Source organism: Stegodyphus dumicola, chromosome 7, assembly GCF_044657685.1.
Source record: "Stegodyphus dumicola isolate Sdum_Otavi_A_Nest chromosome 7, ASM4465768v1".
Taxonomy (NCBI): Eukaryota; Metazoa; Arthropoda; class Arachnida; order Araneae; family Eresidae; genus Stegodyphus; species Stegodyphus dumicola.
The window spans coordinates 167,853,000-167,871,672 of NC_140774.1; the positions used below are offsets into that span (position 1 = coordinate 167,853,000).

Below are 18,673 nucleotides of genomic sequence, written 5' to 3' on the forward strand. Positions count from 1 at the left end.
CAGTATAATGGATCAGTACAAGTATATTGACATTTTGAATCAAAATTTGAAATCTTCAGCACGAAAATTGACCCTACATAACGATTTTAAATTCTACCAGGACAATGACCCCAAGCACACTGCTTTGAACGTTAGACTCTGGCTGCTGTATAACTGTCCTGAAATAATAAAAACACCGCCACAATCTCCAGACTTAAATCCCATAGAGAATATTTGGCAAGAATCGGAATCAAGAATTCGCAAACACACCATTTCTTCAAAACAACAATTAAAATCATTGCTTCAAGAAGAATGGGGTAAAATCACTCCAGAAATCACAAAAAATTAGTCGAATCCATCCCAAGAAGATTAATTCACGTTTTAAAAGTAAAAGGAAATCCAACAAAATATTGAAACATTTTAAGAAGTAAAATTTTTGGATAAATATTTGATGGAAAAGTAAGTGTCCCATCACTTATGTGAGCCATTTTTGCTCCGTTCTAAACAATTGTATTTTTATTACATTACTGTTTTAATATTTTGAGAAAATGTATGTTGTGTAATAATTGTTACTAAATTTAAGTATGAAACACACCCACAAAAATTTTTACATGTTTTTTAATTTATTTTACTACAATTTCCTTTCGTAAAGCACAAGTGTCCCATCACTTTTGTGAGACACTGTATGTAAGTAACTGTCTCCCTCTTTTCAGCATACCTTCGTGGTGCAATGGTTAGCACACTCGGCGCTTATTCTAGAGGTACTGGTTCGAGTCCCAGCGAGAGTACTGTTCATTTTTTAGGTTTCCTGCTTTAAAATAACCTAATGTCTTTGTAGCGGCGCCCGAACTAAAAAGGTGTTGAATGATGATTCATCACCATCAGGATTTAGCGACTGTGTCCTCTAAGACCCAGTCGTTCTTTAAAAGGGTAAGGTGTTTTCCCCTCCTCTCAGCACGCCTTAGTGTTGTAACGGTTAGCACACTCGGCGAGTATTAGAGAAGTCCAGGTTAGATTTCCGGCGAGGGCATTGTAATTTTTTATGTCTAATTTAAACTAACCTAATATCTCTAAAAGTGCCCATAATATAACCTAGACACTAAATTTTAACTATCTGAAAAACATCATAACCGTTGCAGTGGAGTGAATTTTATGAAAGACATGCACTTTCCAGAAATTTATATATAGCTTTAATATTTGTTGAAGTGAGTATAAACTAAGGTATTTAGTCTAATAATTTTTAATTAGCTGCTTTCTAACCAGTTACAGATTCTTTATACAGTATTAAATTGCAGTTAAATCATTATTTTCTTTGCTGTCGATGATCTATTGTTTCTTTCACCTACGTATTTGAGATAGAAAAAAGTAATAGATCTAGTGGACTAAGTTATCTAGCCATCTGTATAATTATTTTTCTGACCGAAGAAAAATGTATGAGATAAATACTGCCCTATTTAATTCCGAATATCTCTTGAATAATAAAATCCTATCTCAGAAAGACAGAAATCCATTAGAAACTCTTTATATTCAAGAAATACTACATATGCTTTACTACAGAAGCTATTCAATCAGCAAATGCAGTAATTTATATTCTTTAAATTAATGCTATACTAAAATCAATTTTTCATAAGATACAATTTTCTTTAAAAACTAGAGAAACTGAACCTTATTTGAAAGCTGTTATAAATTTATTACTGCTATCGTCAAAATAGTCTCTCTTCTTTAAAATGTTAAAACACAGATCCGAGCAAAAAGAGTATTTTAGATATGAATAATAAATGGATTGCGGAGGAAAAAAGTAAGTACTTTAAAAGCGCTTTGAGAGAGGGAACATTTAAGCATCTGAGATAAGTCTGAAATATATAGCCAGTCTACAAGGCATTATTATAACTTAATACTTTTTTATTGCTTGGAGAATTTTTCATTATAAAAAGGAATCCCAATTTTCTTACTCGCTAATTTTGATTGCAGTAACTAAATTCGGAAAGCAAGGCTTTTCATTCAGAAAATATTTCACTTTGTTTTACTAACAGCCAATTCATCAAGACATAAAAATGAAAACTGAAGTATAAGATATGTAGATAAGCATAAGATATATACCCAGTCTACAAGGTATTATTTTAAGTTAATATTTTTAATTGCTTGATCAATTTTTCATTTTAAAGACTCATTCCAACTTTCGTACGTACTACTTTTGCTTCTAGCACCTAATTTCAGGCACCAAATTAAAATAGAGAATTTTCTTCACTACTAAAGCCCAGAAAATACTTTCTCTATTTTAATAGTGATCAAGTTATTAACAAAGAAAAATGAAAATCAAAGTATTTTCTCAGATAAATAAAAAAAATATTCAGTGGTTTAATTCTCACATTTCTTATTTTTCTTAGAGAAATTCGGTAGGATATCAGCAGAGAATTCTGTTTCGCTTCATTAAGTATTATTTTATCGAAAGAAAAAACAGAATTAAGATTAGTAACAAAAACTATACATCAAGAAAAAAGTGGTTTCATACTAATAATATGACCAGAAAACAAATAAATTTAATTTCTGCTACTAACGTATTTTCTTCATTATATGTAAATTCCTGAAATAAATGCATTATGCATCCTTATTTCAAAGAAATGATTTTAATTTTCTTCCTTTTCGTAAAACATATGTTGAAATTATACGTAGAAAGCCTTGCCATGCATATAAATACTGTAAGGTAATATATAGCGCGAGAATTCAGCGTAGGTAGCGATTAATTAATTAAACTGTATTTCTTAGATAAAACTCTCGAAGAAATTAATATATATATGCAATATTTTGGCAGTCGAGCACATGAATGAAGCTTGGCAGAAATGATGACACAGAAGTTAATTGTTTTGATTCCACATCTTTATTCAATTGAAAGGCATATTATCACTCTTTACTAAAGAAAGTTAAATTCACTGCGTCATAATTCGAGCAAAGAGAGGCAGAAGAGCAGCAGCAGAGGAAGAAAGCGGTGTGTCTGAAGCAAAATGGTGCGAGTTCTCTATTTATAGAAGCGGTTACGTAATAGTATGGAATGTTCTAGAAAGTACTGGTTTAGGGGGAAGATCCTGAAATTGCGGAAAGTTAATTAGAGGTTGCTTGTTCGCATAGAGCAAATCGCTCCTATTTTTTATTTTTTACATATATAAATATATATATATATTATTCTCGCGTGTAATGCAAATAGTGGAACGATCACATAAAAAGAAAAAAAAAAAGACTTCTAGAGTTCTATTTTTGCTGTTGCTATAAAAGCGCACTTCTTTGTATCTCTTAAAATCAATTTCAGAAGTTTTAGTTTTGAAGCACACACAGCTTCAAATAATGCGTAATCTGATAAAATTATTAATAGTGCATAACAAATTATTAACAGTCCAATTATTGCTGCCTCTTCTTGCTATGCAGGTTTGATTCATTTAATGGCAAAAGCGACAGATCCTTTATTTCAGCTACGCCAGACGAAGAAATTTCTGGGCTTAAGCTAGGACTGTTATGTGTTGCTGTTGTTGTTACGCATACTGACTAGTTAGCCGTTAGGAGAGACCAGATCCATGAGTCCAAGAACCATCACTATGTTTAATACGAAAGTAGGTCTTTTCAACAGATCCTCTTTTACAAGTCCTAAACAGGTGAGAAGGTGTCCAGGAGTGAAATGATCAGGAGTATATTTGCTTCAGATTGGGTAGATCTTATTTCCCGGGTCAGATTTAAGACATTTCAGTTGTCCACTTAGGGGCCTCGCCAAAGTATTCTGCTGAGCACGATCACCACCAAAAGCCATAGCCCCTCCCGGCTGCCTGGCAAAGTACCAGTCAGTGAGCCGGAGGAAAATGCCAGGAAGAGGCAATGGTAGATTCAACTGTGGAGTAGATTTCCAAAAAGGTCAGGGTGCAGAGCACAAACAAAACAGTCTATGGTCCATGAACCATGGACTGTTATGTCTGGACTCTAAATGGAAAACAGGACTGATATGAGGTCAAGGTTTCCTTGTCGCATGTGGAGCAAATCTCCAAAAATGTCAGGGTGCAGAGCCCAAACAAAACATGCTATGGTCCATGAACCATGGACTGTTATGTCTGGACTCTAAATGGAAAACAGGACTGATATGAGGTCAAGGTTTCCTTGTCGCATGTGGAGCAAATCTCCAAAAATGTCAGGGTGCAGAGCCCAAACAAAACATGCTATGGTCCATGAACCATGGACTGTTATGTCTGGACTCTAAATGGAAAACAGGACTGATATGAGGTCAAGGTTTCGTTGTCGCATGTGGAGCAGATCTCCAGAAAGGTCAGGGTGCAGAGCCCAAACAAAACAGTCTATGGTCCATGAACCATGGACTGTTATGTCTGGACTCTAAATGCAAAACAGGACTGATATGAGGTCAAGGTTTCGTTGTCGCATGTGGAGAAGATCTCCAAAAAGGTCAGGGTGCAGAGCCCAAAGAAAACAGTCTATGGTCCATACGTCTGGGCTCTAAATGCAAAACAGGATTGATACGAAGTCAAGGTTTCGTTGTAGCATGTGGAGCAGATCTCCAAAAAGGTCAGGGTGCAGAGCCAAACAAAACATTCAATGGTCCATACGTCTGGGCTCTAAATGCAAAACAGGATTGATATGAAGTCAAGGTTTCGTTGTAGCATGTGGAGCATATTTCCGAAAAGATCAGGGTGCAGAGCCCAAACAAAACAGTCTATGGTCCATGAACTATGGACTGTTATGTCTGGGCCCTAAATGCAAAACAGGACTGATATGAGGTCAAGGTTTCGTTATCGCATGTGTATCGCATGTGAAAGTTGCTGTCCTTTAGTCTATCTAGCGTTTTGAACTTTGACGAATATTTCTGTGATTCTCCGCTAATGAACGCCTTGTGAATTTATGACTTACGTATATGTTACTTATCATCCATTTAAAATAAAATGGATACACAAATAATAACCCAAAATTTAATGTGGAAATGGATACACAAATATTAATCTAAAATTTAATGTGGAAAAAAAAAAACGTTTTGAAAAGTGAAAGCCATGTTGGAACCATTTAAACTGCAAACCTTTTATTATTTAAAAAAAATATTTTGTTTAATTTTAATTTATAAATAATCCTTATTTATTAACTACTTTAAATTATACCATTGTAATTTGGAAGTTTTTAATTATAACACAATAATATCTTTCTCCAATATATTTTCTTATCTTTAAAATGTTTCCTTAGGTAGATAATATTTTTACAACTGTACTAAAATTAAACAGTTCCACTACCCTAATAGAAAATGTAAAAAAAGAAGTTGTTTTAAAATTTTAGTGAAAATCAATATTTTTCAACATTTAAAAGCACTTATTCTTTAAGTCATAAACTTATAACATTGCATCCGTCTAATTAGTCTGTTGAGCAGGTCTTTTAAAAGTGCATTTTCAGATGTAAACCATTAAATCTACCTTCCGGGTAAATAATGAAAATATGGCTTCAGAATTAACTTGACTGAAGAATTGGCTTGTATAAATGCTTGACTTGTAAACTTAAATTAATTGATTTTACATTTTCAAATTATTAATTGCATTTCTTATTGCCAATTTAAATTTCCATATATTTTTAAACGCACTTAACTGTACTAATTAGCAATTGCATACTTACCATTGACTATGAAATGCTGCCGATTATTTATATTTGCAGGAATAATATCTGGCCCCTTTTCTTCACTGTCAGCTATGTCATCTGTGTCTTTCTTTAACGGAGTTTGACACCTGTGAATAAAATAAAATCACGAGGAGAAATGTTTACTAATTAAACAGAATAATTTAATAAATAAATTAACAGTTCATAGCACCTAAATTATGCAAAACGATTGATTTTTTTTACCCATAAATCGCAACATTATTTACAGTCATTGTTATTATTCTTCCAAATGACTCATTAAAACTAATAATTTACTTGATAATCACTGGTAGTGTATGTATATATAAACTACAAAGTTGGCTGTTTATTATTATCGCCTGCATGTTTTATTTCATCTTGCATGCGGCACGACGGATAACAAATATATATTTTTATTGTATGTTTCGTATGAAAAAATCTTCAAGAATGTTTCAACATACTTGATTATTATAATTTGAAATGAATTTAAATAAATTACATTAGTCGCAAAAAAAGCGGAACTAAAAAATAAAGAAAATTTGGTATGCACACTATAACCTTTCTTTAAGAAGAAGCTCGAAAATTCTTATTCTAAATTTTGTATATTTAACTACGTTTTCTATATATAAACTAAAAAGGATACAGCTTTCATTGATACTTTTAAAATCATGTCGAGCGGAAAAAAACTTCCATCTCCATACAGCCACTTTTTTTGTGATGGAGGACTTATTGTGTTACCCTTTTGCAGACCATGCTTACTATTCCGTTCTTCCAAAGGTCCTCCTCTTCATCTCAAGATGAGGTTGACAATCGAAGACTTCCTCAGCATATATTGGATCAGCTTGGCCCCAGTGCCGTTGCTGTCCCTTGCAGAAACGTAATAAAAATTGAAAAACTTTTTTTTTCTTTTTTTTTTGATCTGCGTCCCATGCATTAAAGCCTCTTGATGACCATGAAGGTTGAGCTCCCGGCACTGATGTCGTGAAGGACGTAGTGAGTTTTGAACTGCTACCGAAAGCACAGAATAAATCTTTAACTTGTATATCATTGATTCCACGCTGTGTTCTTTCCATAAGATTTTCAATAATCCATGGTAGTATACTATAATTTTCATACACCTGGTTATCGTTTATTGACAGATTCAGACAACGTAACGAGTTACATACTAATAAATCTAGACCAGGGCATATGTTGTAGAGATATTAGGTTATTTCAAAGCAGGAGGCATGAAAAATGATCAATGCCCTCTCAGGGACTCGAATACAAGTCAAGTTTGCTGACCGTTACACCACGAAGGCATGCTAAGAAGCCGGGATAAATACCTTATGTACTCCCTCTTTTAAACGGCGGCTGGGGATTTGGAGACCAAGTCACTAAATCCATGTGGTGAAGAATCATCATCCCCCACCTTTTTTTAGTTCGGATGCCACTGTAGAGACATTAGGTATTTTTGATACGAGAGACGTGAAAATGAGCAATGCCTTCACCGGGACTCCAACATCGGACTTCTAGAATACGCACCGAGTGTGATGACCATTACACATCGAAGGCATGTTGAAAAGGCGGGAAAAATACCTTATAAGATCATAAACTGATTGAGCACAGGGTTTCGAAGACTACTATCGCTTTTATTAAGTACGATTCAATGTTGGATCAGTAAGACATTCATGAAGCTTGGACAAAATGAGCTTGGACAAAACATTACACCCGTTAAAATCATGTTTTCTAAATCTATCATTCGTTCTTCATTTCACAATTAGGCAATGGTATACATGTACAATATTACCAGATTCATTTCCGCACCTTGTACGTATCGAAACGATAGGAAATATATTTATTCCTAGCAGTATGTTGCAGCTAAAAAGGTGATAGAGTTGAGTTGCTGACAACGTTTTTGTTAAAAATGAAAACCTGAACCATTTAATGTTGGTTTTTCTTACGTTCAAGTTTATTTTTATTTAGAGCCGTTAAATAATTAAGAAGAGTTATTTTAGACTTATTTCAATCCAGCGTAGAGTCATTCTTGTGACAGGATGTATGACAAAAATAAATATTTCCTTCTGGAAATGACTCCAGACAAAATTTACTTTTCTAGGAAAGAATAAAGAATTGCAGTAATGTCATTTTAGCAAAAAATCTGCAAACTGGAAAATGCCTCTGAGATAAAAAACGTGAAGTTGTCACTATCAGCGATCGTTAAGTGGATGATGATCTTAATCCTCAAGATATTAAGGCATTGAGACACTTTCTTTCTTTCCTTTTTTTATTTTCTGAGCTTATCTTGAGCTAACAGAATGTAGCTAATTTCCTTTTTAAATATTTATGCTATTCCCGTCATTTAATTAAAAACGTTTCACGAAATAGTTGAATATAAGAAGTTAATTCTCAAACTCTGGGAAAGAAAAGACATAAAAGAACTGCCTGATATTTCCATTTAGTTTAAACTTTTGCTGTATGTAATACATAGTATATATATATATATATATATATATATATATAACTATATATAACTATATATATATATATACTATGTATCATATATATATATCTATATATACATACATTTTTATATATGAGAAATATCCTTCTATATTTTTCAGGGAAAAAAGAAAGTTAAATAATATTTAGTTTTAGATAATATTACTAGTTTATTTTAGTTAACTATCATTAGATTTTATTCCTTTTTCCCCATCGTTGAGCTCTTAAACGCGGAAAACAATTTGATAATAAATGTAACTAATGTAAATATTGGAAAAGAGAAATAAAACACTGTTTTTTTTAATATCTTTTAGAAAATATTTTGCTGCTACTAATATCTTTTGTCACTGTAAAAAAACTGTTATGTAACGATATAGTCATTTAAAATGTTTAACGGGGAAAATGAATAATTATTACTTACTTGTCAGCCACTTCGGGTGTTCTTTTTGTAACTGAAATAAATAAGTAATTTTCAGCAGTGTCATTACACTCAGTTATTTCATTATTACATAAAATTTGAATACCTACACGATTTTAAGTAAATCAATAATTTTCTAAATCTTGCATTTCATACAAATAATTATAGAAAACCATTCGTTAACAGCAGAACGGAATAAATCTAATTTGGAGTCAATCTCAGAATTGTATTTAATTTTTATATGCTTTGGTCAAATGAATAGGTAAAAGACATATAAATGCTGCCATATGTATACGGAAAAACCAGTTATTTTCAAATGACAATTTACCTTCAGGGGATTTACTGAACAGAAACAGATTTGTGTTGCCACATACCGAGAAACGGTCTACGCAGTAGTACCAAAGAATTTCTAGGGACCCTACAAATTCTTTCAAAGTAGCACTGCGTGTAACCATGGCCAACTACAAGAACTTCCTGTAGTTGGCCATGGTGTAACACAAGCTTGCTTTCTGTCGAATAACAGTGTTGCCTGAGTACGGCTTTTAACTCGAAAATTCAGCAACGTTTTCCTTTAGCAAATGGTTAAATCTTCATGCATGTGCAGTAGACATTTTTTTCATATTAAAATATAATAATTTTCATCTCTTGGCAAAATGTACAGACTTCAGTTATGCATCGCCAGCTGCGCAGCAATGTTTTTGTCGAAAAGAAATTTATTGTCCTATGAAAAAAGTAAATTTTTGAATGATATTCATTGGCCAAAATATAACATTTAGGCATTAGGTAAACTATAACATTTGGGCAATTTTGGTATTTCAAATGCTAAATATGAAATTTTGAAAAGAAAATTCCACAAAGACCAAAACCGTTTACCTGCAATAAAAGCTCTAGATGACTACAATAAGGAGAATTTTCCTCATAATAAGAAATTTTTGGAAATCTTAAAATCGTTTACAGTTACCACGTGTATTGCGAAAATTGCGTCTTCTAAGGTGAAATCTCTAAAAATTATTTACAAAATAGTACATGTAAAATCCGTTTAAATAGATTATATATGTTGTTGGAAAGAAGAAATTTTAACATTATTTTTTTAAAAAAAGCAGAATGAACATTAATGTATGATTAATGTTTTTGTATTCTTAATTGCTATTTCATTAAACTTCATCATTAATAAGAAAATACAAGAAATGCAACCGAAGGAATATTATGTATTATACATAATTAACCTAGCACAACTGCAGAAGCACGATTTTTAGATTGAATTCAGTTCTATAATGGGAAAGCTATACGTAAGAAAACGTACGCAGCGGTAGTTTCGACGTTATAAGGGTGACTGCAACCCACAGAATAAAATTCTAGATATGCCGCTGAGTTATCCTTAGTTAAATACTAGTGTTAGTTACAATTATTAAACACATACGTGATTCAGTTAGAGGCTAACAAGTAGTAAGTACACTATTGGCGCATGATAATTGCTTGGCTTCTCAAACTATTCCGTAACATTCGGTGAGATCAAGGTTATTGTTGGAAAAATAATGTCTATCCATATCTTCGGGAATGAAGAATTTACCTGTGTCACTACCTATCTGACCAACTCACATAGTTTTCATTTAATACTCTATAAAATTTAAGAGAAAGAGAGCAAAAATAAAAGCTATTTATATGAGGTATACTACGAAACTGAAATATTTACTAATTTTGAAAAATGGTCCATGGGTAAAAGCTGTTTATAAATCTAGCGTTGTATAACACTTAAATAAATCTATAGAAAGTCTCTAACCGGCAAGACCGTATATATACGGCCTAGACTATTTTTTGTGATATCTGCAAGGACGTATATATACGTGCATATTAAAACATGCTAAAGGAATTAAGGCAATGTAATAAAAGTACACAAATCCAGGTATAAAACACCAGGAAAATTTTTACATTAATATCAAGGAAATATTTTTTTTTCTTTTTGTAGTTCTGGGAAATCTGTGCTTTTCTAAGCGAAAGCCCTGGCCGGTCAGAGGGTTCATGATAAAAGTTATCTCTGATAAAATTTTCCTATGATGATTCAAGTTCTCTATAAGGTTTCGTTTACAACAGTAAGAATTTTACATTAATGCAATTATGAAAACTACTGGTCTAACAGAAATACATATCAGTGTAAATTAAGCACAAAAATAAGCTTTAGCTTGAAATTTAAAATGAAACATACCTTTGTCTTTTCGATGCCTCTTCATTTTCATATAAATAATGACGGCGACAGCGACAATAACTAAGGCAACAACTATTCCAATTAAAAGACCCAGAACAGGTCTGATAATAATCATGCCTTGCATTCCTAATAAAAATAGAATACATAATTAATGAAATTATGTATTGATAACTTAACCACACCTTTCACAGAAACTGAACTCATAGCATAATTCAAAATTTTAAACGAATAATTTAACTTCAGTGACAATAAAAATAAATAAGTAATTAAAAATTTAACAACGTATTTTATGCAAACTCAATTATTTAAAGTATGCGGCTATTTATATAGAGCATGTAACCGTTCTTCTAAAAACTCACACGCTGGCTAGAATAAAAGTATTTATTAACAGAGCACAGAAAGAATTACAAAGAAAATATACATCAAAACAGAACATACACTAAAACGGAACACCTAACATTTAGAATTAAAGTTCAGATAAAAATAATATTTGATAATACATCCTCATCGCAGGTGGAGAAGGAGCGACTATAAGCTGTTCTCGTTGCCACTAGATGGCGCTCGATAAAAGTAGTTCGGTTAATCCAAATATTTCTGTTACAAGTATAATTCACTGCATGAACATAAACAACTATAACTGCCAATTTGTTTTCATTAAATACTGGCCTTTATTACGCAAAATTTAATCAATATTATCATTTACAATTTATTTACATTTAAAGGAAATATTGCATAAGAAATGTATGTGTGATATATATTCGAGTTATATAACACATTTCTTATGCAATACTATATATTCGAGTTATTTATTCCTCAGTAACAAATGTTAATAATATCGTTCTTTGACGAAAAGAATATCAAAATTCAGTTCGTTTTGAAACAAATATTATTTACCTATAACACGTCAAATTTCAATACACCTATAAATTCAGAAAGAAATCACTAAATGAACAAGTAAACTATTTTAAAGAATGTTGATATTAATTTCTTAGTTTTGTACGAATTTCTAAAGCAAGGTTTTAAGATAAAATAGCTGAAACAGGAATAAATTTATTTGATGGTTCCTCACCGAAACGGAATAAATTTATCTTAATAATTTTCTTTGAGAAGTATTTATCTTATTTTATTGTTTAGATTAATACGTTCAGCTTACTGATACAGACAACAAATATGATTGCTATCGACTCAAGAGGAGGGACCCTGGAGTACTTTCAAACTGATGGGTTATGAATAGAGAAATGCACAATAACATCAATGCAACAGTTCGCTGCTAAGGTTATGAATCCGTGTCGAACTACTTATATTCAGGGGTCAGATTAAAAGAGATTCAAATCCATTGTCTTATTTAAAATACTTTATCATTAGTCATTTTTAGCATCAAAATTATCTAGAATACAAATATCTCCTGGTCTTTACGCTATGTTCCTCTATTCAGAGTCCTTATTATGACTGATGACATAAAGATTACTTTGGCATTCCTCGAGTAATATATTTTTTAGGTGCTGAAACACATTTTGCCAAATAACTCCAACATAAATATGAAACACTGCAAATAATTTAACAAATATTTTAACAAATGAGCATGGTAAAATATTTGCTACTCTTAATGACAGTAGATGGTGATAACCAACAGATAATTACCCCAAGTGTTTACTTTTAAACTGCTTTTAAATCCGCCAGTATTTTCAACTAACTATGAACGTCTAGAATTTGATATCTGAATAAATCAACATTCTATAATTCCTTGAATCTCGGTGTAATTTATTTGTGGCACGTAGATGCAGATTTAGTTGGCTTTAATGATTGGGTCATAAATCAACTCGTTGAATCAAAGCCATTCGCATTCAGATCTAACGAAATTATTCTACAGCAGTTCCTCTCACAAACATAAAACAATCTTCAACAGATAGTTAATACCATGTTTGGTGATGTTTAATCGCTGAGTTGTATTCAATAGCATTACCTTTGGATTAAGGCAAGTATGTTATTACTCCTGGTAATGCTTTCTGACTTGCAGATTCGTCACCAAGATATCGGCACGACTACGAAAACTCAGTCTTTCAACAATTTTATGTTAAGTTACTCAACTGTGCAAAATTTAGATCAGCTATCTGAGACATAAAATATGGCTTCATCTTATTTAGTGAATACGAGACAGAGTTTGATACGGTGCGTATAGGAAATGTGTAGATAATGCTTCATGTTAAGGAATTTAATCCTTGATAATTTTATTTTAATCTTAACATAACACTAATTTACAGGTACATTTAAAGTATGTCTTTGAGTAATTATCGTATTACAGTGAGCATTTTGGTGATATAATTAGTTAAACGTCCAGCTAGCAGCTAGAAAATTCACGGTTGGTTGAAGGTGACAAGGGTGACAGAAAAGACCAAACGGCTTTGGCTGAGTTGACTTCAGGACATTTAAGGACCGTCAGCTATTGCCGTGATGCTAAAACATTTCCAACTTGCGCCAAATGTAAAAACCATGAAGATATCGTACAACATCTTCTTAGTTATGTTGTCATGGACCCTGAAAATCTGCTGAAGAGATTTAATGTCGTATTGGAGGTTATGAAGGCGAATGAACTTATGGATCTGATCTGATTCAGACTTATGGATCTGATCTGATTCAGACTTATGGATCTGATCTGTTTCAGACTTATGTATCTGTTCTGATCTGATCTGATTCAGATCAGATGTAATAGAAAGAAGAAGACGGGTTGGATGGAATATCCAGACAAGAATATAAATAATTTCTCTTATTTAACCCATTGGAAAAAAAAAAAAAAAAACTAATGGCCTCTACAAAGTCAATCGAACTAATATAATTTTATCACATTCCCCGTGAACATTTTTGCGGCATATGTATTAGGACATCCACCTAGCAATTACAATAGCTTATGATAGAAAATAAATGCAGTGAAACTAATATTTTCTATACATTGCCATGATTCAAATCCTGAAAAAGGGTATACTTGATTTTTCATAATTTCCGGCTCCTAAAAACTTAACCCTTTGCCACTCGGGCCTTTTTCGCGCTGCGCACCAGCAATTCGAGACGTTTCGTAGGCTTTTTGACGCATTTCTTGCCAGTAACGTAAAATCATTACACACAAATTAATGTATAACATTTTTATATTTTAGCATTTTATATATCTTTACACCTTAATGATTTATATAAAGTATGTACAAAAGTAGGAGATAATGTCTACTTTATTACAAATTGTAAGTTAACCAGATGCATTGATGGAGCGAACATAGATTTTATGAAAAATGGTTTACTTAAGGCAAGAGGAATAGTACATAAGATTATGAAGACTATTCATAACAATAAAGAAGCCATTGGCATTGTGTGATTCGTGTGTCTGTATAGTTGTGCGGTGATTTTTATACTGGCGTAGCCCGTATAGGGTCATAGGGCAAGCTTTGATTTGCAAGGTGGACCGCGCTGCGCCCTCAGCTCATATATTTACACCTTTGTAAACATAACATCTTAAATATTAGTCTCTGTAATTTTTCTGTGTATGATAGTTCATTCAACAATTTCCAAAATGCATGCCTAACTTGAGGAGACAAGTATTATAATAATATGTCGTTTGATGCTTTTTTAGGGGTCATTTCTATGAGAACCGACTTTGTGATATATGAGAAAAGATAAGACTGATAAGAAAATCTTATCTCCATTTAAAGAGGTATCATTTTATACTTCATAAGATTATACAAAAGCAGCGTAGGAACACCCTTCGATTAACATTTTTAAAAGCGCATAAATCATGCTAGAATACCGTCAACCTTTAAAACGGAAGGTTTTCTTTACTGAATATATTATGAGCATTTGTTACTATTCTAGTCTATGAATTTTAAACGCGTACTGTTTATAAAGAGCTTATCAAAGTTTAGAAATGTTTCACGCAAAACTAGTAAATTCAAAATTTGGCAGGAGTGTTATAATAACAATTAGCATTAAAATTCTTGTAGCTTTCTAATTTATTTTATTATATGGATATAGTTTAAATATTTAACCATATGCAAACATAAAATAATATTAACAAAATTAATAATAACTAATATTGTTGTTATTAAGATATAACAATAATAACATTAACCTATTTTTAGCCCAAAGGGCGTTAGAACAGAAGGGGTTTAATTTCGTTTTGACACTTTGCGTTGGTTCACTATAAATATAGGTTCACTTTTAAAATTGTTGCCACCAAATATTAGAGCCCTGTGTTATATTTAAAATAATAAAGAGTCTGCATAAATGTATGTATGTTTCTCGCATTGTGATAAACAACGGCACCTAGAGCCACCAAATTTTGAATCATGTATTCTTCCACTGAATATGGGCATCTGGAAGCCTGAATTTGGAATTTGTTTTATTATCGATTTCATATTTTGTAACACATTAACGAATTTTTAATTAACAAACTCAACGATTTCAAAGCAAGTAATGGCAATACTGTATGAAAAAAAATTATCTCCAGCGCGCGAGGCTGTGTATTTGAAATTCTAAAGATATGCTCGTGCGATATTGCTGTTGAATTGAATTTTATGGTTTAAGTACGAAGAACATGATATTTAATAAGTAAAGGTAGCACACAAAACGTTAGTAAAACGCACCTTTGGGCGTAATGTAAAATCTGAAAGATTTAGATTTTTTTTTTTTTTTTTTTTAGTTTGATTTTTGAATGTAAATACTAGTATTTTTGTTCATATAATGAAAGTAACGTTTAAATAACAGATTAAAACTAACCCGATTTGCTATGTAAACGGATAATATAAAAATAGATTTCATTATAATCGTCTTAGAAAACCTTAAATCTAAAATTTAGTGATTTCATATGTACCCATTTTAGAAAACATAACTGCAATTTTTTATCAAACTTAATTTTGGATGTATCACGATTTTTGACATTTAAAATATTATGTAAAATATTTACAATTTCATTAGATATTTTCAATACAAATTTAACTAAAATTCGAATTAATTTTACAAACTTGTTAAATTAACTCAAATATCTTTAGAGAAGATTAAATTTCATTTAAATTTTCCTGGACAGTGATCATATTAAACATAAAGTGGGACTTTAAATCATTAAATGGTTACCTTTAACTATTTTGTTAGACTATTACTAGATACTCGTTATCGTACACAGATGATATTATTAAACACTAGACCAGTGCCAGTCTTTAACTTTGTAGATCAGGTAGTCTTTTAACTTTTGTAGATCAAAATAATTGGTTTTCCACCCAAATTACTCTAAAGAGCATTTCGAGAGACTATGAATGATAATAAAAGTTCGCAATGAAACAGCTAGCTATTTCCAAAATTTAAATCTGCAGATTAATAACTACCTTCTCACACTGGATGTCACATTAGTGATTTAGCTGATATGATCACTAAGCCCTCCACGGATTCAATTCTCGACAGTTGAAATAACTGATTGCATGAAAATTTCATAGATCCCTAGTGCGTAGAGAGAACGCGAGCAATTTGCTTTTGAAAAGCGCGCTCCCAAAAGGGTACACTTCTTGAAGTAGTTAGTCAATGTTCTTAATGATGTACAACTTAATAACTGGGCAATTTTCCAAATGATGTCTATACATTAAGTTTTACATTATTTATGTTCTCTCAATGCAAATGAAGTCTGATGAATTCGGCAATGTCTGAATATAAATTCTTAAAACAATCTGAATAAGACAATTAATTAAGAGAGGTTTTTTAAAGAAATTTTCACAGACTTTTAGATAATAAGCTTAATTCATCCTTGTTTGATTCAGAAGTCAAACAACAAAAATCAGCGTTAATTCACAAAATTTTCACAGGACTAGTTTCGATGGTTTTACCGAACCATCATCTTCAGCTGCAAAACCGCAAATGAACAAGATAGGAAATGATGTTTAGATAAGATAAGAAAGCCTGGACAAGAATAAGCAAGTGGCGCCATCTGTTGGCGAAACCAGAACTAAAACATAATTTCTCTAAAAGCCGAAGGCAAATTTGGATTGGAATTAGGATCGTTAACTAGAACAGAAAGATTTTTATGAATGTGAAATGCCTCTAGAAAATCCAGTTCTCCAATGGAAGATGTTTTTTGAATAATTTTGGCAGCAGAAAAATTGAAAGTGTGATTTTCGGACCAACAATGTTGAGCAACAGAAGACTTCTGTGTTTCCTTTTTTCTAACATATGCCTCATGTTCTTTGACGCGAAATTTTAAGGCTCTCTTAGTTTGGCCAATGTAAATTAAACCGCACTGGCAAGGAATCCTATAAATACCCCAGGAATTCATATCCGGAATGGGGTCCTTGAGTATAGAAGTTGGAATTTTATTGATGGGAGAGTAAACAACCCGAAAGTTAAATTTCTGCAAAATATGTGCAACTTTATAGCTAATTGATGGAAAGAAGGGAATGACAACAGAATTTTTATAATCTCCTAAAATAAGAGTGGGGCTTTTAGTGTGTTGAGATGAGAATTTTTTAACTGCTTGATTAATAATGTTGGGTGAAAAGCCCCTGTCAATAGCTATTGCTTTGATTGTGTCTTAATTATAGAAGCCCCAAACAGGCTTACATTTTGCTTTCTTTTTTGCACGTGGTGTGGCCGCCATTTTGTGATCGTAGGAGTTTCGGTGAGTACATTTTTGCATTTTTCAAGTTATGTTTATGTTTTATACATTTGGATATTGTGCTTTGCTTGTCTGATTTCATGCATTTTGCTTACAAACATTTTGTTTTCTATTCATTTCAGTGAGGGATTTTTCTGCTATTTTGTGTGTACTTTATTATTGCTCAGTTAATTTAGTTTGATTTTCTGCATTGTTTATCATGCCTTCATCCGTTAATCGTTTCACTAAATTACGCCTGAAACGGCAAAAATTCCTGAATCATCTTGACTTTTTACTTAAATGTAAATGTAAAAAATTGATCCCCAATTTTATTCAAATCAAATCTAATCAAAAACCTTCGAGTCGCGTTTCAAGAATTCTGTTAAATTGCAAACTTGCCTTACTTCGATCCGTGATAAGGGATACACGTCAACAATTGTCCAAAATTGAACATGAACTCTATAAGCTTCATCTGGAACTCGCTAAAACATATCCAAAATTCACTGCCCTTGAACAAAAGTCTTGGTCTAGAACGGAGAATGCAGTTAACCGTCATAAAATCACCCTTGCAGTTAAATTCGAAAAACTTCTTTTACAGTCTTCCAGTTCAAGTAGTTCAAAAAATCTTCCCATTGTAAACATCAAGCCAATAGTTAATATTTCTAATGTTAGTCTTTCAGAAGAACAAGAGAGAATTCTAAAATATAATTTTAACTTCTCACAAACCTGTAAACCCTCGATTCCAAAGATTTTGGCTCCTATCGAAAAAGCTTTCAAGTTCAGTAAAGTTTCAGATTCACAGAAAGAAATGATTAGGCATCTTATCGCTCATAATGTGAAATTCAATAATAAACCTTTGAAACCAAATCTAACTGCGAGAGAAAGAGCTACAATGCGCGAGATTCATTCTAACCCGGATATTGTCATTTCAAAGGCCGACAAAGGTGGCCAGATAGTCGTCATGGATAAAAACACTTACATCGATGGTGTCACTAAACTCTTAAACGAAGGACCATATAATCCGATCCCTAAAGATCCTTCACCTTCGGACTTATCCAAAATAAAAACTGCGATCAAATCTTCGCAAATCATTTCAAGCAACTTAAAACATTCGCTTATCCCATCTGTTGCGAATTGTGCCAGATTATATGCTCTTCCCAAAATTCATAAAAGTGGTATTCCTTTCCGCCCTATTGTATCAAATTTAGGTACTGCCTCGTATCCATTAGCTAAATATTTAGTTTCTAGATTTTCCACTCTATTAGACAATAACATTTACACCATAAAAAATTCAATAGAGTTTGTAAAAAAGGTTAAAAACATTTCTCCTCGTAAT

The 18,673-nt window shown here is 32.2% G+C and overlaps 1 protein-coding gene across 1 annotated transcript in view; it reads right to left on the reverse strand.

Moving 5' to 3' along the window:
• The window catches only part of LOC118193531 (protein turtle-like), a 1,156,839-nt gene that overhangs the window by 15,545 nt on the left and 1,122,621 nt on the right, over nt 1–18,673 (reverse strand). Inside the window, exons 11-13 of the mRNA XM_085821447.1 lie at nt 10,722–10,847; nt 8,522–8,552; nt 5,623–5,732 (exon numbers count right to left, since the gene is read on the reverse strand). Coding sequence (XP_085677573.1) covers nt 5,623–5,732; nt 8,522–8,552; nt 10,722–10,847 — 267 coding nt within the window. The remainder of the gene's footprint in view (nt 1–5,622; nt 5,733–8,521; nt 8,553–10,721; nt 10,848–18,673) is intronic.